Below are 26,871 nucleotides of genomic sequence, written 5' to 3' on the forward strand. Positions count from 1 at the left end.
CAAAAAACTAAAAAACAAAAAGACCCATGAAAGTGTCCTATAATTTTCTAGAGTCCATTGCACATGCATCTCGCTGGCCCAGGGCCCTACCGTTACTAATCACTGTAGTAAGAATTCTTGGGTCTGTATATACTCTGTGTAGAAAACACAACTAGCAGCCTGTGATAATTTTTTTTCTGAAATTCTTTATGAAAACATTTTGTGTAGCTTAAGAAACTGTGTCTGCTTTGATTGGAAAAGTTATAATAGCTGCTGAGATGTATTTTTTCTCCTTTCTCGATTCATTGCACTAATTTGTTGTTCAATTGGTAGAGTGGGCCTTATGGTTGCCTCCATCCAAAATATTATCTTTCTAACTTTTTATTTCAGCAGTTTGCAATAAAATATTTCTGACATGAAAGGGAACAAAATAGTCTATTTGGAGACAAATGAATAATACTATGGCTTTTGCCCTGTGTCAGCATCTGAATCATTCCAAAACTTAAAAAAATCTGAGCATAAACATGTTCACAATGCATCTTCATCACTTGGTTTGCTAGTTTCATCTGTTATATGTTGGTTGAAAAACTGTACTTTTAGCATAACATCTGATCAACTTATTTAATAGTTGGGGGACTTAGACTCTGGCTAATTTGTTTCAGCTGTATCTGGTGGCAGGGTGCTGTTGGTTAATGAGCCATCACTGTTCTTTTCCCAAGCTCATCAGCTCTGCCTCCATTGCCGCACCCTCTAGTACTTTCCTAGCCTTTTCACATGAAGACCAATCACTTTACTGGTGTAATTTTCCAATGTTGATGGAGTGTTTTAGAACTCAACATAAGAGCTTTCAGTTCTTTCTCTGGGAAAGTGCCACAATTGATAGTCTGAAATACAAGAAAAAAACAAAACCAATAAAAATCTTTTTTTACTGAACAACATAAGCCAGACAATTCAATTTTTTTTCCTTTTAGAGTTTTGTCTTTATTCTTAATTGAATATGTTTCTCTTTCCTGTGTTTTTGTGGCTGTTGACTCTGCAGATAGTGCTTAAAGCCCTACACTGCTTCTGTTTTCTGTGACTTTGATTTGTAGTGAACTGCTCTCTATATTAACATGTTGTGGTCACCTCTGTTTTCCTTTAAACTGATTTTTTAAAAAATATTTTATAATTTGGTATGTGTGCCAGTGCGTGTATGCACACGCACAGATCAGAGGACAATGGCAGAGATTGGACTCTCTCCTTCCATCTTTCTATGCATTCTGGGGATTCACAACAGCATCTAGTTGTATGTGGCTATTGAAATTAAAATTAGTAGTAATAAATAAAATTAACTCAGTATCAGTTGCTTCGTTTCCATGGTTAGTACATGTCCATGGAACTAGTGACTGCTGTATGAGGATGACGCAGCAGACCGTTTCCATCGTTATTGAGTCTTAGTTAAATAGCACTTGCATAGATGGCTGGAGTGTGTGCAAAAGACTGGCTTGACGTGCAACATACAGTGCAGGATCTTGATTATTCCTTAGGTACTCATCTTTTTACTTATCATTGTGTTTTCTCTTAGGAATTTTCCCTTTAAAGATGAAAAATGAAGAGCAGGGTGCTGCTTTTTTTTGTGTTTTGTCTTTTTAGTTATATATTGTATACACTCATCCTGAACCACTTAGAATAGCATGGATAGCAATCCTCATAGCTATGCCTATTATGTATTTCTAGTCCTATGACTTATGAAGCTAAATAGTTTGTATTTTTTACATTAAAATGGTTTTTTTTTATTTTATAGTTCTCTGTTCTTTTTTCATTAATTAATTTATTTACTTTACATCCCTATTGAAGTTTTCCCTCCCTCCTCTCCTCCCCACTCCCTCCCTCTCAACTCTTCTCCTTCAATCCTCCCCCTCCTTTTTTCCTGAGAAAAAGGGAAGCCTTCAATGGTTACCAACCCGCTTTGGCATGTCAAGTTGCAGTAGGTGATCTGTTGAGGCTAGACATGGCAGCCTAGTTAGGGTAAAGGAATCCAAAGGCAGGCAACAGAGTCAGAGAGAGCCCCTGCTCTGATTGTTAGGGGACCTACATGAGAAACAAGCTGCACATCTTTCACATTTGTGTAGAGGGCCTAGGGCCATACCGTGCATGCTCTTTGATTGGTGGTTCAGTTTCTATGAGCCTCTGTGGGCCCAGGTTAGTTGATTCTGTACGTTTTCTTGTGGTGTCCTTGAACTTTCTGGCTCCTTCAATTCCTCCTCCCCCTTCTACCAGATTTCCTGAGCTCTGCCTATTGTTTGGCTATGTGTTTCTCTGCATCTGTTTTCATTAGCTGCTGGGTGAAGTCTCTCAGATGACAGTTATGCTAGACCCCTGTCTGCAAGGATAGTGGAGTACCACTAATTTTAGAGTCACCAAGATAAGAAGATGTTTCTTAGAGACTTGATACTCTATGAGCATATACAGGGGGAGGAGGTCCCCCTCAGTCCCAGGCATAGGGGAGGGAAGTAAGGGGAAAATGGGAGGGAAGGAGGGAGGAATGGGAGGATACAAGGGATGGGATAACAATTGAGATGTAATATGAATAAATTAATAAAATATATTAAAAATAGAAAAAGGTGTTTCTTCAAGATTGCCATATACAAATAACCAGAACATTATGAATGTAACATTTATATAATTTCCTGATTGTTCCGTGGTTCATGTTGCTGTATGTAGTTTATTTTATTTATGTTTAATAATATATGTATATGTAAAAAAAGAAATATAATAAAAAATAGTGTCAGGGGTTGGTTCTCTTCTATGGCATGGGTCTCAAGTTGGGCCAAGCATTGGTTGGTCATTCCCTCAATTTCTGCCCCATCCTTATCTGTGCATATCTTGGAGGCAGGACAAATTATGAGTGGAAAGTTTTTTGTCTTGATTGGTGTCCCCACTCCACTACTGGAAATCTTGTCTGGTTACAGGAGGTGACCATTTCAGGTTCTGTATTGCCTGTTGCCAGTAGTCTTAGCTAGGATCACACTCAGATTCCTGGGAGTTTCCATTGTCCTAGGTGCTGTCCCAGAGATCTCTCAACCACCCACAGATTTCAGTCCTCTCTCTGTCCTCCCCACACTTGGTCCCTTCTGTCCCCCTCCCCATTTCCTCTCCTACCCAGTTCCCTCCCTCCATCTACTTCCAGTCTATTTTATTTCCTCTTCTGGGTGAGATTCAAGCATTCTCCCTTGGGTCCTCATTGGCTTCTTTGGGTCTGTGAATTGTAGCATGGTTATTCTGTACTTTATGCCTAATACCCACTTATAAGTGACTGCATATCATGTGTATTGTTCTGGGTCTGGCTTACCTCGCTCAAGATGATTTTTTACTAGCTCCATACATTTGCCTGCACATTTCATGATTTCTTTGTTTTTAGTTGTTGATCTTCGTGCCTGAGCTATTAGTTTTCTGTTCAGGAAGTTGTGTTCTGTAACAATGTGTTCAAGGCTGGTTCCCTGTTTTCTCTTCTATTAAATTTAGTGTATCTAGTTTTATGTTAATGTCTTTGATCCACTTGGACTTGAGTTTTGGGCAGGTGATAGATATGGATCTATTTGCATTCTTCTACATGCACACAACCAGTTAGACCAGTACCATTTTTTGAATATGCTATCTTGTTTCCATTGTAGGATTTTAGCTTCTTTGTAAAAAATCAAGTGTCCATAGATATGTGGGTTTAATTCTCGGTCTTCAATTCTATTCCATTGATCAACCAGACTGTTTTTTTGCCAATACCTTACAGTTTTCATTACTATTGCTCTGTAGTATAGCTTGAAATCAGGGTTGGCAACACTTCCAGAAGTTCTTTTATTGTATAGGATTGTTATAGATATCCTGTGTTTTTTACTCTCCATATGAAGTTGAGGATTGCTCTTTCAGGGTCTGTAAAGAATTGTGTTGGTAATTTGATTGGAATTGCATTGAATCTGTAGAGTGCTTTTGGTAAGATGGCTATGCTATGCTAATCCTACCAATCCATGAGCATGGGACATCTTTTCATCTTCTGATATCTTCAATTTCTTTTTTCAGAGATTTGAAGTTCTTGTCATACAGGTCTTTGACTTTCTTGGCTAAAGTTACACCAAAATACTTTATATTATTTGTGGTTATTATGAAGGATATACTTTCCCCAATTTCTTTCTCAGCCTGTTTGTCATTTGTACATAGGAAGGCTACTGATTTTTTTTGAGTTAATTTTATATCCAGCCACTTTGCTAAAAGTGTTTATCAGCTGTAGGGGTTCTCTGGTAGAATTTGGGGGTCACTTATGTATATTATCATATTATCTGTAAATAGGGATACTTTGACTTCTTCCTTACCAATTTGCATCTCCTTGATATCCTTTAGTTGTCTTATTGCTCTAAGTAGAACTTCAGGTACTATATTGAATAGATATGGAGAGAGTGGGCAGCCTTGTCTTGTCCCTGATTTTAGTGGAATTGATTTAAATTTCTCTCCATTTAATTTGATGTTGGTTATTGGCTTGCTGTGTATTGCCTTTATTATGTTTAGGTATGTGCCTTGTATCCCTGATCTCTCCCAGACTTTTATCATGAACAGATGCTGAATTTTGTCAAAGACTTTTTCAGCATGTAATGAAATTATCTTTTATAGGGTTACTCTGCATAGCCTTGGCTGTCCTGGACTCACTTTGTAGACCAGGCAGGCCTTGAACTGACAGAGAGCTACCTGTCTCTGCCTCCCAGAGGATCATTTTTTTTTTCCAGTTTGTTTCTATGGTGGATTACATTGATAGATTTTCCTATATTGAACCATCCCTGCAACTCTGAGATGAAACCTAATTGATCATGGTGGATTTGTTTTTGATATGTTCTTGGATCCAGTTTATGAGTATTTTCCCATCAGTGTTCATAAAGGAAATTGGTCTGAAATTTTCTTTCTTTATTGAATCTTTGTGTAGTTTAGGTATCAAGGTGACTTTGGCCTCATAAAATGTATTTGGCAGTGTTCCTTCTTTTTCTCTTTTGTGGAATAGTTTGAAGAGTTTCAGCCCTTTTTTAAAAATCTTGTCAAATTGTGCTTTAAAACTATCTGGCTCAGGGCTGTTTCTTTGCTGGGGGCGGGGCTTTTAATGACTGCTTCTATTTTCTTAGGGTTTATAGGCCTATTTAAATTGTTTACCTGATGTTGATTTATCTGTGGTAAGGGCTATCTATCAAGAAAATTACCCATTTCATTTAGATTTTCCAATTTTGAGGTTTTGATGTTTGTTTTAAACTTTAGTAAATTTTTTTTATGAATGTAGGTGCCCTTGCATTTGGGGTAACAATGTTCAGAATTGAGAAGTCATCTTGGTGGATTTTTCCTTTGATGACTATGAAGTGTCCTTCCCCATCGTTTTTGATTAATTTTAGTTGAAAGCTTATTTTACTAGATATTAGAATGGCTATGCCATCTTGTTTTTTGGGTCTTTTTCCTTGGAAAACATTTTTCCAGTCCTTGACTCTGAGGTAATGTCTATCTTTGTCACTGATATGCATTTCTTGTATGCAGCAGAATAATGGATCCTTTTTTTCACATACATTTTGTTAGCCTATGCTATTTTTTTTTTTAAATTGGGGTGTTGAGTTCATTTATGTTGAGAGATACTAATGATGATTGTTATTTTTTTGTTCTTTTGATGTTGGTAGTTGTGTGTGTGTGTGTGTGTGTGTGTGTGTGTGTGTGTGCGCGTGCGCACATGCATGCACACGCATGTGGGTGCTTATGTGTGTGTATGTGTGTGTGCACATGTGGGTGCTTGTGTGTGTGTGTTTAGTGTGTTTCCCTTCTTTTGGTTTTGCAGGTGTGGAGTTATTTATTTCTTGTGTTTTCTTGGGTATAGTTAACCTCTTTGTGTTGGAGTTTTTGTTCTAGTATCTTCTGTAGAGGTGTATTTGTGCATAGATATTGTTTAAATTTGGTTTTGTCATGGGACACCGTGTTTTCTCCATATATGATGATTAATGGTTTGCTGCATATGGTAGTTTGGGTTGACATATGTGGTCTCAGAGTCTGCAGGACATCTACCCAGGCCTTTCTGGCTTTTTAGAATCTGTTCAGAAGTCAGATGTAATTCTGATTGGGTCTGCCTTTTTTACCTTGCAGCTTTTAATATTCTTTCTTTGTTCTATACATTTAATGTTTTGATTATTATGTGGCAGAAGTTTTGTTTTTTGTTTTTTGTTTTTGTTTGTTTTCCTGGTCCAATCTATTTGGTGTTCTCAAAGCTTCTTGTATACTTATAGGCATCTTTTTCTTTATGTTAGGAAATTTTCTTCTATAATATTGTTGAAAATATTTTCTGGACCTTAGAGCTAGGAATCTTTTCCTTCTTCTATTCCTATGATTCTTGGATTTGGTCTTTTCATATTGTCCCAGATTCTTGGATGTTTTGTGTCAGGATAATTTTTATATTTAACATTTTCTTTGATTCATGTATTGATTTCTTCAGTCATATCTTCCACTCATGAGATTTTTCCATGTCTTGTATTTTGGTACTTCCTGTTTCTTTCCCTAGGCACCTCATCTCCAGACTTCCCCCATTTGTTTTTTCTTTATTCCTCATATTTCCATTTCAAGTCTTGAACAGTTTTATTAATTTCCTTCACCTGTTTGATTATATTTTCCTATATTTCTTTAGGGGTTTATACATTTCCTCTGTAAATGCCTGTATCATTTTTATAAGATTGGATTTAAGGTCATCTTCTTATGCTGTAGCTGTGTTAGGATGTCCAGGGTTTGTTTTAGTAGGATAGCTTTATTCTGGTGGTGCCATATTGCCCTGACTGTTGTTGATTGTGTTCTTAAGCTGGCTTTTATCCATGTGGTTGTCCCTGATGCCAGCAGACCACTGGGGATGTAGGCATTGTTGTTGGCCAGGTAATGGAGTGCAGAGGAGTAGGTGCTGTTTATCTCTGCTGGGTGTGCTCTAGGGGGATATGACAGGCAAGGGGTTCATGGAGAGGGGTCTAACCTGGATGTTCCTGGTGTTGGCAGGATTTCTGGGGTATGCAATAGAACAGTGGGCCAGACAGTGGAGGTCAGGGGATAGCACTCAGCTCACCTCAGCTGGATGCACCCTAGGGGGGCCTGGAAAACAGGAAGTTGGTGGTGCAGGGTCCAACTTGGATGTTCCTGAGGCTTGCAGGCCTCCTTGGTAAGGCAGGCATATCCGTGGGCTGGATAGTAAAGCTCAGGTAGTTTGTGTTTAAAAGCTTGTATTTAAAAGTGTTTTTCTTTTCTTTCTTTCTTCCTTCCTTCCCCTTTTTTCTTTTTGTTCTTTTAGTTGGAATGGTGACTCATTGATGATCATTCCTTGGGCTGAGCATAAACATCGCGCTGAAGATTGGTGCGAACAATTGGAATGCAGGTCAGTGTGAACTAGCACAAGGGTCTTCATTTCTGTGTGGCTTGAGTCAGTAGGAGGCCTCATGGAACACTGTGGTCCACATGGGCCTCCTTGGCGGTGTTCCCCATCCCAGAGTATTCTGTGTGGCATGAGTCAGTAGGAGGCCTCATGAAACACTGTGATTCACGTGGGCCTCCTTGGTGGTGTTCCCCATCCCAGAGTATTCTTGAGGAGTTTTAAAATACTTTTAGTCACTATTACAAAAATTAATGAGAAAACACAAAAAGTTAATAGGGAACTGTTTAAGCAATGATTTATTACAACATTTCACCGTAAGGTATTGTCTTTCAATCTACGAAATGAGGAGATATATTTTTATATTTATAATCATGATGTATATGCAATTTTATTCTTAGTTAAATTTTAGTTCTCATTTTTCTAAGACTTTACTTAGGAAAGCCTAAGAATAAAGAGGTGTCAAGTGCTACACAAGGTGGGTGCATACAGTGAGATGTGGGGATGTCAGTCAGCAGGGGCGCATTTGAGTCTGTATTCTCCATTCATCAGAATAGAAAAGGAACACTTCACTTGTCTTCCTTTACTTTCATGAGACAAGATATTTATCCTTTGGGCCTGCAGACTGCTAGTTGAGTTACTAGTCCTCCATGTTGCTGGATGTCAGGCAGAACATCTGGAGAAGGGATGGTGAAATGATGCTCTAAAGATCCAGGTACTTGGAAAATTTGCACATTTCCACCCCATCTCCTTTATGTAGAAGTTTGTAGAGTTCTTTGTTTGTTTGTTTTGTGTGTGTTTTTGAGAAGTGAAGCAGCCTCTAGATCCTGAGGTATGGTCTTGAAAGGTTTGGGCACTACCTGGACACAGTGGAGCTAACAAATGAAGAGGCCCTGTCATAGCCATAGAGCTTTCTGCACATTTAAGGATAGATTCCTTTAGATGGAACAAAATGAGGAGGAACATTTACAGATAGTGGAACAAAGTCAATGAGAAGGAGATATCATCCAGAAAGAAGAAAATTTCAAAAATTATAATTAATATAATCCAGGAGATAAGTTACTGTAATTTGTACAAATAAAAAACAAAAACAAATAAAAATAAAAACATAACCACCATGTTCCAGTAAGTAACCCCACACCACCACCACACAGTGGCTTTGTTTATTCATTGGGGCACAAAACAAAAAGGTGTAATGTTGGAAAGAGAGGACTTGTATATTAGGAATAAGAGGATTGGGAGTGACCAAAGTACACTAGAGACACATATGAAGTTATTAAAGAAAAAACAAAATCTCAAAACAACCTATTGTCAATACCATAGTCCTGTCAAAAAATAGCAACAGGACTAAGATAACTTGCTTAGGGAGTTCACAAATAGTATACAAAAACTAGGAGTCTAAGGTAAACTCAAGGCAAAATCGAGGCATTTTCTTAGAAATTAGAATAAATATATGGACTGAGGATATAATATCAAATATTCAATAAAACAAGTCTACTAGTCAATTTATAGGCACTAAAAAGATGACGTAGATGATAAAGGAGAAAACTTTAAGAATAAATAGAATTTAAAGATTTTGAGTTTTCAGATTGAAATGTTCTCTAGAGCATTTCACCCTGAGATTCTAGAATATCAAGAGTATGTTATTTTAAGGAGACTAGCTTCATTTCATGAAAGGAATTCAAAACCAGAATGACCTGGAATATCGGTGTGATGGCATTGAAGGGGTGAGGGTAGAGGGGCAAGAGAGTGAGAGTGAGCAAGTGCTTGGGGGGGGGAGGGGGGAGACAGGGGGAGATGGAGAGGGAGAGAAAGGGAAGCAGCGGAGGGGAGATGTTGCTCAGTGAGTAGAGAGCTAGGAGTACCAGTTTAATGCTTCATAGAGCAGGGTGTTTTAGCAAGGGCCACTGAAAAGGAGCATCCAGAAAAAATGAGAAGAATCCTGGCTCTATGACTAGAATGAAAGGCAAGTCTGCTTCCTTGAGAGTGAGGTTCATTCTTATCAAAGGATGTGAGTGGGTGGGTGATGAGTGAGGGGCTGAAAAAGCATCATATGGGTTGTTGCTGTTTTTGTTTTTGTCTTGCTGAGATAAGGCAGACTTAATAGATATCAGAGTGGCTAGTGTGGGCATTGTATACAGTACTGGGGAGGCATCTCTGGTAAATGTGTTTATCACACTAGGAAAGGGGTGGAGCAAAGGACTCCTGTGTGTATGGAGCTCTCTTGCAGCAGGAATTACCTGCATAGTAAGTGGTCGTAGGTATGTGGATAAACAGCCCCAGTATTTATTGTCTCTGGGCCTGAACAGATACTCAGCTGTTTAGAATCTGATTTATGCTGGACTTCTTTCTTTTCACAGCATTTTGTATAATGCTGTCTCATTATTTTAACCTATAAATGGTTTTAGACATTTTAAAATGATCTACACAAGTTTCATAGCCTTTGCTTATGGACTTGTTCTTCAGATTTGGGTTTGATTTCCAAGCTTTCAGCTGTTTAGTACTCACACTAGCCAGCCACCTGTACTGTGACAGCAACTCACTTGAATGACCCGGAAGTCCATCTGATAAGCTTGAGTTCATTTTTATTCTCTTCTTAATCTTTACCTAGGAAGGCAGTCACCCACAGTTCCCGGTATAAACAGTTCTTGTAATTAGTGATCATCATGTAGGCTCCTCTAAGATGTCTCATCCTCACACCTGACAGAGAATGCTGGCAGGAGGCCTGCACTGTGCAAGAGCAGTGCCGTGCTGGGTTGCTGGGAGCTGGTAAAAGTGGACTATCAACACAAATGAAGTGCATTTCTTATTTCCATGAAAATAGAAAGCAAGGTTTCTTAATTCCAGTTCCAACTGGAATCCTTTGGGGAAAGTTCCTACCTGTGACTCTTGGCCAGTATAGGTGCTTTGATTTGGTGGGTTGTCAGAAGCAGCCAGTTGTGTGTGTTCTGTAAAAATATTTTAGCTTTTGTTACTACCTATCTGGCTTTGCCTTGGCATAGTGGTTCTGATATATTTTCCATTCTGAATTTTGAAGTCAGGAAAACTAGTGGAAAAATGTTGTTTCCCCAAATGTCCCATTAACCCACAAGTTTGCATATACATATGTCCCACGACCACCCCCGTCTCTTTAACTTGCTCCATTTTCATCCCTGTTTCTGTCATTTTCTGTAGTATTCCAGACAGTTATTAATTGTTCCTGTCATGCTTTGCAGAATGGTGGTGGAGCCACGCCTCCAGGATGAGAGTGAATTCCTGTATGCTGCACAGCCTGAGCTACTACAGTACAGGACGCCCCAGCTTACGGTGGAGAAGGTGATGGACTGGTATCAGCGCAGAGCTGAGGAGATAGAGCACCATGCTGGGCAGGTGAGAGGAGAGAGCACTGCTGCTCAGCGGTGTTGGCCATGCTGGGACTTTAGGATTCAGTCCACGCAGGGCACGTGAACAGCTAGCCAGAAATCTCAGTAGTTCGTAAGGGTGAGAGAACTATTCCTTAATGCTTTTGTCCATTTGCCCTTTGCCAGAAGCTTTTGTAACTTTTGGATTCTTAACAAAGCAAATTCTTGGAAGGAAAGTTGTTCACAATCATCCTTTAAAGTATAAACTGTAAACTATGGTATGTGCTGTTTCTGGTTTTCTCTGTATTTTAATAGATGTATCACCATCTCAATTTAACAGGCTATGTTAACATAGAAAGAAATGTGTGGTTAGTGCCAAGTTACAATGTGTGAACATAGGTGATTATGATTTCACCTTTTCAGGAACTTCTGTTTTCCTTAGGCATGTGCCTGACTTGTACCAGACTCTGAGTTTTGATTGGTCATGGTTTTCTGTATGGTCTCTGTCTGTTGCAAAGAGAAGTTCCCTTGGTGAGGGTGAAGACTACACTTACCTGTGGCCATAAGGTTGTTGTTAGGGATTATGCTGGTTTAGTCAATGCCAATTGCAGGTTCTCTTCCAAGATCTAGGAGTTCACGAGCACTGAGCACTTGGCTAGGCTGCCAGTATTAGGTATGGTTTCCCTCTCGAGAAGCTCTTAAGTCCAGTTAGAGAGCTCTTGGTTACTTCCAAACTATGTGTGCCACTCCTGCACCCTTAGGGTCACTGTGCCGTGCTGGTCATTGCACTCATGGGCCATAGAACTGGCTACAGTGCCGGCTGCTTCCCGCCTTTGGAAGCTTGCGTGGCATCTTCCACTGCTGTGAAAGCTGTTCCTCTTGGAGGAAGCTTTTAGATCAGTTCTATCTCAAGGCCCTGTGCCCTGTGTCTGAAGTGTATCGCCAATAATAGGGACTTCTTGTGTGGGGCAGGAGGTGTAGCAGCTGTGTGGAAAGTTTGCTTCCTGCCTAGTTTGTCTGTAAATCTGAAGCCGCCTTGTTAAGACACAGTGGTAGTTTTTAGACACCATAAATTCCCTTTGAGGAAACTAGGGATCATGATAAAGCAAAGAGACTTGGGGTACTTTGTATTTACTTGGCTATGTCCTGTCCTGTCTTTCATTATTTAAAAATGCTCATAATGACTTTTTTTTTTTATGGCTTCATGTAAGGTACTGACATTTCATGTCGTCTGTGATGCAATCAAAGTGATATCTTCTCACCGATTTTATATTCTTCATTTTTAAAGGTTTAATTGATGTGGGACTTCTTTTTCCTTAGCGCCTGTAAATGCTTTCAGCAAAACCTGTCTGTTGGTGTAGGCAATGTTTACGGTGGTGAATTTTACCCCGGGAAGCCTCCAGCTCATGGAACATTGCTGTTAGTTTCACTGGTGTCTGTTTTTCTTTCACATCTGGTAGCCTGACTTTAGACGTGTTTACTCTAGGAAGCACTGGGGAAGGCAGCAGACACAAATGGCTGGTGTGCAGCCAGCACAAACGGACTTCCAGTGGTTGCTTGTGCAATTTTTGTGTATTATGCATCAGTTTTTTGAAAATTGTTCTGAGTCTGCTTTTCATTGCTATGAAGATAGAAGTGTACTTTCAGTGTGGGTTGTCTTCTCACAGGATTTCCAAGTCCCTGTTGGCTTGTGCCATGCCCTGCCACCTCCTCTCCCTCTGATTTATTTGTTCAACCTTTCCATGTAACTCACTCCTTAGCTCCCTCTTCCTCTCCTGCCTGTGGATTGAGGGCTTTGGGTTCCCTTTGCTGTTGCTGTGTTTTTCCTTTATTTTCCCCAAGTGTTTTCTCTTTTCTTCTCTGTCATCCGCTTACCCTGTCACTTTCCTCACCTCTCAGAAAATGATCTTGCTTTGTATCTCATTTGAGAATCTGAGGATTTTTTCCTCAGGTCCTTTTCTGGCTTTTCCCAGAGGAAAAGGCCTCTCTCCTTGAGGTCATTGCCACCCTCTTGGCCTGTTCCCTAGCTCCCCACTTTTCCTTACGGTATTTAGGGTATCCTTCCCTCTATACCTTTCCCTTCCCCTTCACTGGTCTGTGTGCTCCCCTCCCCTCCCACCTTTGAGACAGAGAGTGGAAGTTCCTTCACTTGTATGCACGCAGAACGTCAAGTAGAGCTGTCCTCTCCCAGGCTTCTGTTGCAGTGCTTGTTTCTCTCGTAGCTGTCCGAAAGTTAGTCACTCTGCTTCTGGATGGGGCCTGAGTTTTTGCTTTATTCTCATTTGTCCATTCTGAATATACCTGCCACTGCCTGGAAGCTGTGGTCACTGCAGCTGGAAGCCCACTTTCATCCTTTCCTATTGGCACTATTGCTTTCTTTGCAGAAAACTCTTCCTCCTTGGCTCCAATCCTAGCTCAAGTTTTCCTTGTCCTTGTTATAACCATTCATTGTAGTATGCTCCTGTGGCTCCTGTTGTTGGCTTGCCCTTATCACTGCTCCCCAGGGTGCTGCCGTGGACACCAGTCTTATCTATACATGAGGCCCATTCAGATCTTCTCAAATGTTCCCAAATGTTCACTGAAGATTGTAGACCTTCCATTCTACATTTAGACCTGCCATCAGGCTTCTTGCCCTGAGATTCAGCATGAGCTGTACTGGCTCCTTAGCAGCAGGTGTGCAGGATAGAATTTACTCACTTCTTGAAAGTCTTCTCTCATTGTCATCCTCTCAGTGAGAGGAGAAGCCAGGCATCATTCACAATCCTCCTCCTTTCCCACGCTCCTCATCTGGTCTGACCGAATTCCATGTCTTCTAATGATGTGTGTGTTGTGTACATTGTCTTGTATGTCTGGAGTTATACTGCCATTTTCTTTTTGTGCATCACACAGGGAGTGTCCAATAAAAATTTACTCAGTGTGAACAAGTGAATGCAGCAGGAAGTGAGGGAGCAGTGTCTTTCTGACAGAATTCCTCATGCCTAAGGGCTGCAGTTTTCCTGAATGCTCTTTCTGCTTTCAGTCTGTTTTGACTTGTCATTCTCATTAACTCATCCCTCAGTCAGAACTAAGTAGTCCTCTGAGTGCAGATGTTTATGACTTGGTCCTGTGACATGGCATGGTTAGTGCTCCCTAAAATGAGAGCAGTTATGATTACCTATATGAACCTTTCATAGGTCGGCTCACTCGCATTTCCATGTGGACGAGAAGAGACCGCCCCCTGGCCCAGCCCTTTCATGAAGTTACATAAGCTAGAGACAGTTCTACATAAGCTAGAATCAGGACACACTTTCCTATAGTTGCTCTAAATTAACCATTTTTTCTCTAAGTGGCTTCACTTAAAATCATCAGTTCACTAAGCATCTGTCATCAGTGCCCTGTCTGTGGTGACTAGAGGTTTGTTATGTTTCCCCAGGAAAAGTCACGCAGCACATGCTTTAGTGGAAACTTTAATCAGGTGTCAGTCACTCTATTCTTACCCCTGGATGTCAGAGACCTCATCTACCCCTCTTTGTATTTCTGACACTTAGATTGCTGTTCACTCCTTGTAGGCCCTTTGTGTATTTTAGACTATGAACTAGTTGATTTTCCATCAACTGGAAGGTGGTCCTTTGTAATTTTGATCAGGAAATCGAGGATTAATGTCAGTCTACTGAGCAAGTAAAGGAAATATGTTTTTTAGTAAAGGAAATATTGTTCTTTGTTTTAGCTAAAAAATAAATATTTATTGGGTGGCTGCAGATGGCTTGGCACTGAGCAGGGAAGCCTGCAGAGCAAAGCTTTATTTTGGAAACACAGTGCTGTAGAGAAGTACAATCAATTTGGCCTCGTCACTACTATACATGCCACATTTCCCTCTGCTTTTGTTAGTCTAATGTCCTAAGACAGCCATATCTATATCAGCAGTACATCTCTCTGACAGATCCGTTGGAGAAGGTTTGATAAAAAACGCCAAGACTTTTGTGGTAAGACAAGTCTGACTATGACACTGTGTAGAAATGGTAGATATTAGATTCTGCACTGGAGGCTCTCACTTTGACTTAGTCAGGAGCTCACTGTCACTTTTCAATTTTAGGTGGATTGTGCCTTGTCACTTGTTCGCCTTGGAGTGGAGCGTCACATTCCTGGCTTGCTCGTCCTCTGCGATGATTTGGTGACTCTAGAAACACTGGTTTATGAAGCGGGCTGTGACTTCACCCTCACTCTGAAAGACTTGCAGCAGATGAAAGACTTTGAAAAACTGAGATTGTTGATGGAGCATGTGGGTATCATCTGACTCTTCTTTTGAGCATCCTTGTGGCCTTTCATGTTTCTGTATGTCACAGGCCAAATAGGAAATGTCTTCTAATCCCAGCAGTATAGTAAGGAAGGGATAGTTCCTTTACTTTCCAAAGTAACGTATTGGGGTAAATTACAGCAGGAATATACAACTGCAGGCTATTTTTATACCTTGCTTTCAATCCTTGACTCAGCTTTTCTATTCTTCTGTTCTTCTTCCTCTTTCTGCCTCTGTGTGTTCCTTCATTTCCATCTGCCATATCTTCTTTTTCTTAATAATTTCTTTTCCTTAGCAGCCATTCACTGAGATTTGGTTTGTGTTGTGTAAGATTCTTTTTAAGAGTTGTAGGTTTTATGCCAAGTGTAATGGTGTACGCTTTTAATCCCAACACTTGGTAGGCACAATCAGGGGGTTCTCTGTGAGCTTGAGGCCACCCTGGTCTACATAGAGAGTTCCAGCAAGGGCTATGTAGAAAGACTATATCTCAAAAATAGATGTATGTATGTTTGTATGCATGCATGTATGTATGTATAGATAGATAGATAGATAAAACAGTTGTAGGTTTAAATCCTGAGGTAATTATGAGATGTGATGGATAAAGCTTTAGAGATGATGGATAAAATTAGCCATGTCATAAAGGGGAAAAAAGGAAAGAGAGAGAGAGAGAAAAAAAAAAAAAAGGATGGGGAAGCTTGAGGCTTTTAGTAGTGAGATTCTATTCCCAGTAGCCTCTTTCTAGGGCACATCTGATCCTGTGTCTCAGTGTCTATGTGCTTTTGTCCTTTAACTTTTTTTTTACTTGGTCTCAAATGTCTTTCTTAACTCTTTTTTTATGCTCGTTTTTTCTTCTTTCATTCTGGGTAGAGCCTCTTTCTGCTATGGAGGGCCTCATATCTGATTAGCAGCTATAAGCATGTATGTTTTCTAGAGTTGGGTCTAGGCCTATGGGACCCTAAGTCAGTTCCAGTCTGCATAGATGGGATGTAGACTTATAGCCATTGAAGCCTCCCAGCCCCAGGAATAGGTAAGACATTCATTCTCCTGCTAGCAGTTAGGACTAAAGTGTGTGGGGAGCTGCAGTGCTTTAGAGAGTATTGGGATCCCATGGCTTGTCTGGTAAAGCACAGTATTGAATTCACTGCTTGCTGTGGTTCATTGTACTTACAGTGCTCTGAGGACAATTATGTGACCAGTGCCTATCAATGGATGGTTCCCTTTCTCCACCGCTGTGAGAAACAGTCTTCCGGTGCATCCAGTGAGCTACTGAAAGAGTATCTAGTAACCTTAGCTAAAGGAGACTTGACACTGCCCTTGAAGATATTTCAGCATTCCAAGCCTGATGTAAGTAGCAACTCTAATCTCTTCATACTCTCTTCATTTCTTTCTTTAGTGTGTGACATTAGGTTTAGGTATAAGTTTTTATAACCAGCTTCACAGAGAAATTCCTTTAAGTAGAAAATAATTGTCATTTTATTTTTGAAAATGTTTCAACATTGTTGATATACATTTTCAAAGGTTTACACAATTACAGCTATTGTGCCTCCATCATTTCATATTTCTTGTTTGTACTAAGACCTGTAGTTAGAAGTGTTCTCTAATTGTGAAGGTGTTTCACTAACATTAACACAGTTTCCTTATTGTAGCAAGTGGAAGGGGATGTTTGCTGTGAAGTGTTCATGCGATTGCACAGGTCTTCTAACTCTGTGCTGTGTTCTTGCCCAGCATTCTTATGCTGTCACCAATAAGCGAAAGTGTCTTCTTCCAGGAAATCCGAGAAGTTTATCAAGGTCTTTAGGGTCTCATAAGAATATCCTTAAACACTCTGGTGCTCGTACAGCGGCCCAAGATTGCATTTGTAACTGCTTCTGCACTGTGTGAGTTTGCTGGAAGGAAAGCCGTTTTGTTAGGTGCAAATACTTTGGTGTGAAAAAAATCTCTTAATTTGTTTTTGATAAACTATGCTGTTTCAGGCAATGCAGTGACTCCCATGTCCTTGCCATGGGATGTTAGGCAAGGTGGCAAAGTCCCTGGGACGCTGTCATGAGGCCAGAGTTCAAGCCAAAGGCACTTGACTTCTTTCAGTTGTTAGTTGTGATTGAGCCTGCTTCTTCATCCTTGCCTCTATTAGCAAGGTGAACCTCACCAAAATAAATAGTCACAGCTTTGAGTAACCCAAATAGGAAGGAAGGCACTGCTATTTCTTAGAGATTCCTGGGTTTATAGAGTATCATATGTATGAAGAGCCTCTGTTTGTTGGTTATGTAAAGTTTTCCATCTTCTCATAATTTGCTTACACTTAGTGCCTGGTTTTACATTTTGGATGAGCCCTGGTAGGTGTTTATGGCAGTAGAATACTACATGGAACACAGGATGGATTGACTATGAATGTTTCAAGAGGGACTAAGACTTGACCTTAAATTCTTCCTGCAATCTTGTTTGTGACAGTTCTTCCATATGGGATCTTGTAAATTTTTTTGTATATGGGCAGCTTTTTGTTGTTTTTTACCTGGAAATTTAGCATGTGCTTTTGAATAAAACATGTAGCCATTTACTTTTCTTCAAATACGTGAGTACTAGGCAGGTAACAGGACTCTTTCTTTCTAGGACCTCCTTCATATTTCTCAGTGCTACCTTCCAGGATTTACAGAGTCACAATCTATGGATTATTCCCAGTAGCTTGTGATTATGTCCTGGCCAGCACTGCGGCCTCTAGAGTGGCTTGGATGGGTCTTTGCATTCATCTGCTCTTCATCCTTATTTTTCTCCATGAGTACATGAAACCATTCACAGGGAATTAGCTCTACCTCACCAGGGCTCTTTTTCAGCCTTCTGTGTTAGTGGGCTGATTCCCTCCTTCCTTCTCATTTACTTAGTAAGTTCCTGTCTATTTTGTGATCCTATCCCTTTAGATATTGTCTGAAATCATCCATGATTTCTCTGTGCTTTGACAGTTTTTGTCCCTGCATCTATTATGACATCTTGATTTATTCAGTACATTGTAAAATTTTTACTTTTCATTTCTGTGTAGTCATTTTCATCAGCCACATACCTTTGTTTTTGGAGTCATGATGAAAAATGTTCTTCCACCTAAAATTTATAGTAAAATTTTGTTTTCTTTGGATTTTTGTGTAGATTTATTCTTTTGAGACCCCTAATTTATTTAGAGTTTGTTCTTTTATGTATTGTGCTAATTAACACATCTCAAATAGCTACCTAATTGTCCAAGCTGAATTTACTAAGATGCTCATCTTTATCCTAGTGTTATATATGTAAATTTTCATTTCTATGTGTGCCTAATTGTAGAATGTACACATTGTTCTAGGGAACTGTTTGTATGACACTAGTTCTCTGGCTTGGTTCCTCCATGTTCTATGTTCAGGACAGCCATGGACAGTGGCAATAACTCATTTAGTTTTGAGAGAATCTTATATTTCCCTGACCAACAACTGGAGGGCAGGTTTCCATGACTGACTCTGAGTTTTTGTTAGATAGTCCATAGTCTTGGGGCAGTAACATTACCCTGTGTGGCATAACTACACACACACACACACACACACACACACGCACACGCACACGCACATGCACACGCACATGAACACGCACACACACACACATACTTATGAGTATATGTATTCTAAGTAAGTTCAATAAAATTTCTTCTAAAGATGTTATACATTTTTAATTCTTAATTTTTAATATTCAATTTCTGTTATAGGCTTTTCTCGACCTTCATTTTCTTTGATATTTAATGTTTGTGTTTATAAAAACTTGAGCTTCCATATTAGTTTTATATCCTGCTATCTCATGGTTCTTCCATTGCTTGATTCTCTGATCCTCTCTAGATATTTTTTCTAGTTTTCCATAGTGTATAATTTTAGGACTTTATTTTTCTAAATTCTGATTCTCTTGGATTTTGTTGCTGCTGTACAGCACAGCTGATAACCTGCTGCTAATGGTCAGAGGTTCAGTTTATCAACTTTTTAGTACCTCTGAGTGGACCACTTCTTTTGAGTGATGGTTTAATGGGGCCTTAAGGATATCAAGGAAGGAATGATGGGAGCAAGACAAAGTCTGTCTTAGGCTGTATAAGTCGAGACATCACTAGGGTTTTTACAGGCCAGAATCAATAGTTTTCTCTGTGATGGGATTATGCAGTGTCTTGTTTTAAGAAAGAAGTGCACACTACTTTGAGTATCACACACAAACAAGGATACAGAGATAAACAGGATCTTTCTCAAAGGAGTGAAACAGTTGTTACTAGGCCAGGTTGTGCACGACACACACCAGACCAGGAACCATAGCATCTGGGGATGGCCTGTTGAAGTCTGTGTCAAGTGGAAATAAAACTGGATTCCTGCCTCAGACCTGGCAGACTGAGTCTTTGAGAACATGTCCTGGATGAAATATGGCTAAGACAAGGAGACATCATCAGCCTTATGCTGTGCTTGAGAGAAGCATAATATGGCCTCTCTACTTCTGATTTTGCATTCTTTGAGTTAACCAACTAAGGCCTGCTCAAAATGTTTGAAGAAAATTTTTAGGTGTACTAGACATGTAAAACTTTTTTTATTTCATTTTTGCATAGTATCAACATTTTAGGATTTCATGTAATCAAAAGATGAAATAAAATCTGGAGCAGGGCATATGTATTTTATATGCAAAATTGATATCATTCTACATAAAAGTCTCAAGCATCTATGGGTTTGTTATCTACCTGGTCTAGGAACAAACTTATCATAGATAGCAAGAAGTAACCAATTAGTTTGAATATAGTTCATCTTTTCTGTAGGGCAGCTGGTTCATGATACAAGAAGAATAGATGCAGCATGGTGGCACCACCCAGGGACCCAGTCACTTTGGAGGCTGAGGAAGAAGAGTTGTTTGAACCCAGAAATTAGGAAGTAGCTAGGCAGCACAGTGAGGTTCTTTTACTCAAAAGGAGAAATTGTGGCTTAGTACAAGCCAAATTGAAATTGAGTGAAAAGTGAAAGGCTTTTCTGTTTCTCTTCATACTGAAGGACTTTTGGTATAAAGTTTTGAGTGTAGATGATGAAAGATAAGCTCTAGCTCACTGATACTAGAAGTGGCTCACACGTGTCTCAGAGAGGGGAGGACAGGAGGCAGGTGATCAAGTGAAATATCAGGGATTGGTTTAAGCTGCTGATGGTTGCCCAACCTGCCCTTTTCTGGAGCCTGTTCCAGACACTGGCGTTTCTTCTCTCATAAGCTATTAGCTGTCATGTCTTGCCTCAGTCTCCTCAGTCTTTCTGCATGTGCACACACTTATAGGGCCTGTAGAGCCTGTGCTGCTTGATTTATGCCTGACAGCCAGTGGCTTAGATCTCAGTTCAGGCCTGTTGTCTTTCTAGCTTCACCACCATGAGCAAATCATGTGACTCCCCAATGCCTCTGTTTCTCTCTTATGCAAACTGGGAATAATACTGAAATCAGCCTTACAGGTTGTTGGGAAGACTTATGTATTAATGTATAAAAGTAACAATGGAATGGCACCCGCTCAAAATAAGAATATAGAAAGGGTAGATTATTTTTTTTCTTTTTTAAAAAATTTATTTATTAATTCATCATATTACATCTCAATTGTTATCCCATCCCTTCTATCCTCCCATTCTTCCCTCCCTCCCACTTTCACCCTATTCTCTTCCCCTATGACTGTGACTGAGGGGGACCTCCTCCCCCTGTATATGCTCATAGGGTATCAAGTCTCTTCTTGGTAGCCTGCTATCCTTCCTCTGAGTGCCACCAGGCCTCCCCATCAAGGGGACATGGTCAAATATGGGGCACCAGAGTTCATGTGAAAGTCAGACCCCACTCGCCACTCAACTGTGAAGAATGTCCTGTCCAGTGGCTAGATCTGGGTAGGGGTTTGATGTTTACTGCACGTATTGTCCTTGGTTGGTGGAAAGGCTACATTATTATATAGTTATTAGTTTCTAGCTGTATTTATATTTGTTTTATAACTCTGAGTAAATCTTTGTCAGTTCCAAATTAGTGATCTTATTTTTCATTGTATCTTGAAGATGTTTATATAAAAACCTCATCTGATTTAGAAATCTTTATTTCTCTGAACTGTCACTGATTTTTTTTTAACACTGATCGATGTATGTCTCCTAAGAAAGTGCATGTGTGACAGCTTCTTGTGTATATTGTGAGTGTCTGCAAGATGCTGAAATCCAATAAAACATTATTATCAGAATCTCCTTTCCTATAAAAGGGTTCTAACATGGCTGGGCTCTCTCTCACTCAGAGACACAATACTTACCTTGCACACTCAAGACCATACACTCTGTCTCCATCGAGCTTCATGATCTTGGTCCACACTTTCCTTCCTGTTTCTGTGGTTCTTTCTGTGTTTGTTTACTCTGCATAAGCTTCCATCATAGTTTCTGTGGTGGAATAACATAAATTTTCCTTGTATATTAATGCCTTTACTCTTTCCTGTACTCCCATAGGATAGTGCTGGTAAAATCTTGGCTTTATAGAAGAGGAAAAATAAGACACCATTTGGTTACTTTTTTTGTGTGTGTTTCATAAAATACCCCAAGAATAGGAATCTGTGCTTGGCAGTGGGACACAAATATTCTAAACGGAAAGAGGCCCGCGGTGGCCCTCTTTGTGCTTCAGAACTACACTGTGCTCTGTGTCTGTGCCGCTGCATTGCCGTTGGCCAGCGCAGTAGGACGGCAGTGCAGTGTAATAGTGAAGAACACGCAGTACCTGTGGAAAACGATAGGCTCTAATGTTTGTGATGCTACTTGAGGTATTTCATCTATACATGTAAATTGAGGCACACAGAATTTGTTTTTTTTTGCTTTAGAAATGTTATTTTTAGTGTCACTGCCTTTATAGTTCACGGTGTTATTTGTTATTTACATCTACTTTGTCTGGAGTGGGTCATAAATTGAAGATTCTGATTTTAGCAGATGAAGCGTGTGGGTTACAAATGATCCTTTCTTGCTGATTCTGTAATTAAAGTCTGATTTCATCTAGAATTATTAAATACCTCAAAAGTCTGCAAGCTACAAAAAAAAAATCAAGATTTGTTTCTTTGGCTGATTAATGGCACTGTTTAATATTCTATTGACAGTGGTACTGGGATATGGAGAAACTGACTTTCAGTACAATGTGTTTTACTTTTTCTAGCTGCAGCAAAAAATTATTCCTGATGAGGACCAGCTAATGGCAACAGCACTCGAGTGTATCTATAGCTGTGAACGAAGTGACCAGCTCTCCCTGTGCTTTGATATCTTAGAATGCCTTCCACAACGGGGATCTGGGTAAGAAGCCACAAAGGCCAAGCTCATGGAGTCTTCTAAGCCTAGTCTCTAAAACAAAGACACTACTTTTCTAAGTGTCCAGCAACAGAAAACTTGAGACTAGGCGAAAAAAAAAAGTTTGGGGGCATGTTCAATGACTATGTTTTTAAAATTGAAATATTTTTTTGCAAATTTCATACAGAGTACTATGCTTATACCATTTGTACCACTTTCTGTCTAACTCTTAACTTCTCCTGTGTCCCCTCTACTGCCTCTCAGCATATGGACCTCTTGTTTTTAATTATCATTGTTATTGTTACCCCCCCCCCCCAACAGAGTCAGTTAACTGTTCATGTTTCTCTTGACCTTGAAGAGAAATTAAGTCAAATGTACCTTAGAAATTAGTTGCTCAGTTCTGGATAATCTCTAGCAGAAAGTGAAGTTTGAGTCTACTAATTTTAGTCTTACTCTATTGAATTGATTCAGTGAAATAGCCATAGATGATTTCACTATACGCTTTTGGGTGTGACCAGAGATGGGCCTGATAGTCACATTATGCCATCGGTACCTCAAAGAAATAGTGTAGGATCCCAGAAGTTTTTGAAGGTACATGGGAAATAAGCCTTGAACTTTACTTGGACAGTGTAATGTTATCATGTGTAAGAGAAACACCCTTTTCTCCCTATATAGTTGTTTGCTATTTTATAAAAAACCCTGGAGGGGGAGACCTGGTGGCACTCAGAGGAAGGATAGCAGGCTACCAAGAAGAGACTTGATACCCTATGAGCATATACAGGGGGAGGAGGTCCCCCTCACGAACAGTCATAGGGGAGGGGAATAGGGGGAAAATGGGAGCGAGGGAAGAATGGGAGGATACAAGGGATGGGGTAACCATTGAGATGTAACAAGAATAAATTAATAAAAAAATTTAAGAAAAAAACCTACTTCTAAACCTAATTTTTATTTCTTTAGACATAATACAAAGGTAACCACATCTCTTCATGACATGGTAGACCAACTGGAAAAAATTCTCAGGTGAATAAAAAAGATAAATCTTTTGTTCTGTGCTTACTAAGTTGTGTGTGTGGCCATGCAGCCAGGGCCTGCTTGTCAGTCATGTCCAGTTTGAACATTTAGTCCCTTGACTCTCTTTTGAGTATTTTCTCAGTGATGCATGTCCTATCTTTCTATAGCAGAGTGCTTGGATATGAACCTGATAAGTGCGTGCGCGTGTATGTGTGTATGCATGTGTGTGTGTGCATGCTCATCTGCTTGTGCTCCCGTCCCACCCCAATTTCTCACCTCCCCTCTAGTTTTTGCTGGGGCCTAGAACTCACTATGTAGGCCAGGATGTATTTGAACTCATGGATAATCATAGTGCCTTTGCCACTCCTATGCTGATACTACAGGTGTGTACTTCTTTTGTTTTTTAAAAGCATCTTGCCTTGTAGGTCAAGCTAAGTTCAAACTCACAGCAATCTTCCTGCCTCATCCTTCCAGTGTTTGGGTAGTAAGAGTGAGATACCATGCCCAGATATGCCTGCCTTCAAGTCCATGCAGTCCCAGTCACTAGCTGTGCGACGTTTGAACTCAGGGCATTTCTGTCTATAGTAGTTATTTCGTGAGATGCGGAAAGCCCTATTAGATCAAGAAATTAAAGTTCTTCACACTTTCTAGCCACACAATAAATGTTAATTTTTATAGCAACAGTTGCATCAGTCAGCAAACAGTGTCTAATACACTGATAAGACTTGGAGCACATGTTTGACTGACTGTTGGGGTAATATCAAACTGTGTTGGAACTTCTAATGCATCTTTGTTGGAATATTCTTACTTTTATAATGAAGTATTGAATTTGAGCCATTTTTCTCTAAGACAAATATTCTGTATTATTTACTAGCATTAATTTTTATGTTTGTATGCATATTTTAATTCTTAAATATTATTCTATAAATGAAATTGAATAAAAGCGAGGAGCTGTGAATGTAGCTCAGTTGGTGCAGTGCTTGCCCAGCGTGCACAAAGCTTTAATCCCCTTCTGCCTAAAACGTATATGTGGTGGCCTGTTCTGGTAATCCCAGCACTAGAAGGCGGGGGTAGGAGAATCAGAAGTTCAAGATCATCCTCAAGTGTATAGCATGTTCATGGACAGCCTGGAGTATGTGAGACCTTACAACAGGAATGAATGAATGAAGGAAGGAAGGAAGGAAGGAAGGAAGGAAGGAAGAAGCAAAATCATAATAATTTTTTTCTTTTTGGTTTTTCAAGAAAGGGCTTCTCTGTGTAGCCTTGTCTGTCCTAGACTTGCCTTGTAGACCAGGCTGGCCTCAAAAATCACAGCAATCCGCCTGCCTGTGCCTCCTGAGTGCTGGGATTAAAGGCTTGTGCCACCTGGCTCAAAGAAAAAACTTTTGAAGTATATAATTACTGATGATATCATTTTATTAATAGTGTGTATATAGAAAAGCATCTTTATTTGGAGACCATTTACTCTTCTTATTCACTCAAGCTAGAAATGGTAGTATAAAAATATTTTCACTTGTGCTTAAGAGAACAGAATGCTCTGTACACTACAGTGCTTGTGTTCTGCCAAGCATTGAAGCCTAGTACTAAAGTCATACACTTATCTTGTTACTGTGCATGCTTTTAGAGGGGAGGCAGCTTGCCAGAAAATTTTGAGTTAGATGCTTCATCCTTTAAAGGATAGACCATTTATTCTAGGTATAGCCTAAGAAAAGCCAATGAGAAACATGTAGTTTGATATATAATTATGAGTTTTATTTTTGGTAAGAATTAATGTAATATGTAATTTCTACCAAATGTCTTAAGTATAATTTAAATTCTTATATTAGTCTCTTTTTTGGACTACGTTAAACATTTCTTCTTTAATTTATAGTGTGTCAGAGCTTTTGAAAAAACATGGACTGGAGAAACCAGTTTCATTTGTCAAGAACACCCAGTCCAGCTCAGAAGAGGCACGCAGCCTGATGGTTCGACTGACCAGGCACACTGGACGGAAGTAAGTAACAAACACAATCATTGATGGTATAGGTGGTGTTTGTTATATCACTTTTTTCCTTTTTGACAACTCTAGTAAGTTATACAATTGGTCAGTAACATATGGCAGCTATAAAGTATATAATTTGATAAGGTTCGGTATATGTGTATACGCATGACACATATGACCATGGTATTCGGGCTAATGACCATAAAAGATAATAGCTCTTACAAGCTGCCTCTTCATAGTCCCTTTCCGTCCCCTCTTCAGGCCCTCATGCACACACAGTGCTGCCAGTGATCTCTGTTATATCATTTCAAATACTATTTTCTGTCCTGTTTCTTCTACTTGCCATCATTGTGGTTTATCCATGTTGTGCCATGACTCAATAAATTATGCTGTTTTATTTGCTGTGTAGTATTTCATGTGTTAGGTTGATTTCACAGTCTGCATATGCTCACCTGTGTAGATGTTAGGGTTTTTTTCAGTTTTGACTTCTACAGACATAGCTTTTATAGATATTTATTTCTCTTTTTAAATGAATGTGTGGAATTTCTTTTTTTATAAGTACATAAAGGTAGATGTCAGGATTATATGCTGAATGAAAAAAAGAAAAAGAAAGCTTGCCAAATATTCTTTTCAGTATTCATACAGTTTACTTTGAAAGCAGCCTGTGGGAGTGGTTTGTTACTTGTCATCCTCATCAACTCAGGTGCATTTCTGTATGTTTCTCTTTTACTGGATGTGTGCTTACACTTCCTTGGGTAACAGCTGGAAACCTAGTTCTGGTCCTTTCATCTGGGCATCTTGTCTTTTCTGTTCATTCTAAACCATTGAACTGCGTCCCTAACTTGTTTAGGAGTACTTTGTCATTAGATATATGTTTGATAGGGTTTTCCATGTACACCTTTCCCTTTCTGTTTTTTTTTTTCTTGTAGTTTTAAATGAGCAAGCTTTAAAAACTGTTTTTCATTGATTAAGATAATTATTTGACAATGTTATACACATTTTTAGTGTGTCCTGCTTGCTTCCATCACCTCTTATCATTCTCCATTTTCTGTTATCTATTTCCTTACTCATGGCCAGCTCCACGTCCCTCATTCATGGCCTTTTGTTTGCATTATGGGCCTTTGATTTTAGCCAGGACTGGCTGTGTTGTCATGTGTTTGGAACCATCCACTGGAGCCTGGTGGGCACACTTTTGTTACACACCTTAAGGCAATGGCTGACTCTTCTACAGAATCCAGTATCTCATCAGGGATGTTAAGACCTCATGAGCACCTATGCCCCAGCCCTGGATCCATGATTGGCTCTAGTCTAGTCTTTTACAGGAGCCCATAGCTGCTCTCATAGACTATGAGTGCAATGGCTGTATAATGCTCTCAAGGTGGCATTTTGAAGTTTTCTCTGTCCTGCAGATTTTACATTCTTTCTCTTCTCTCATCCAGGATATTCCTTGAGACTCAGAAGGAGTGGTAGAAGTACCCTGTTGGTGCTGAGCACTGAACATGCATTTTCTAAGCACTGGCATAACAGCTACAGCCTTTTGTGCAGAGTCATGTCTTTAATCAACTTAAACTGTTTTGACTAACTGTTATTAGTTATTCAAGGAA

The 26,871-nt window shown here is 39.6% G+C and overlaps 1 protein-coding gene across 1 annotated transcript in view; it reads left to right on the forward strand.

Annotated features, from left to right (window-relative positions):
* Nbas (NBAS subunit of NRZ tethering complex) overlaps window positions 1–26,871 on the forward strand; it is a 302,722-nt gene that overhangs the window by 86,748 nt on the left and 189,103 nt on the right. Inside the window, exons 22-28 of the mRNA XM_051143481.1 lie at window positions 7,292–7,375; window positions 10,585–10,738; window positions 14,783–14,968; window positions 16,154–16,327; window positions 22,148–22,281; window positions 23,233–23,295; window positions 25,157–25,279. Of these exons, the coding sequence (XP_050999438.1) occupies window positions 7,292–7,375; window positions 10,585–10,738; window positions 14,783–14,968; window positions 16,154–16,327; window positions 22,148–22,281; window positions 23,233–23,295; window positions 25,157–25,279 (918 nt within the window). The remainder of the gene's footprint in view (window positions 1–7,291; window positions 7,376–10,584; window positions 10,739–14,782; window positions 14,969–16,153; window positions 16,328–22,147; window positions 22,282–23,232; window positions 23,296–25,156; window positions 25,280–26,871) is intronic.

The sequence above is a fragment of the Acomys russatus genome, chromosome 1, assembly GCF_903995435.1.
Source record: "Acomys russatus chromosome 1, mAcoRus1.1, whole genome shotgun sequence".
NCBI classification, from domain to species: domain Eukaryota; kingdom Metazoa; phylum Chordata; class Mammalia; order Rodentia; family Muridae; genus Acomys; species Acomys russatus.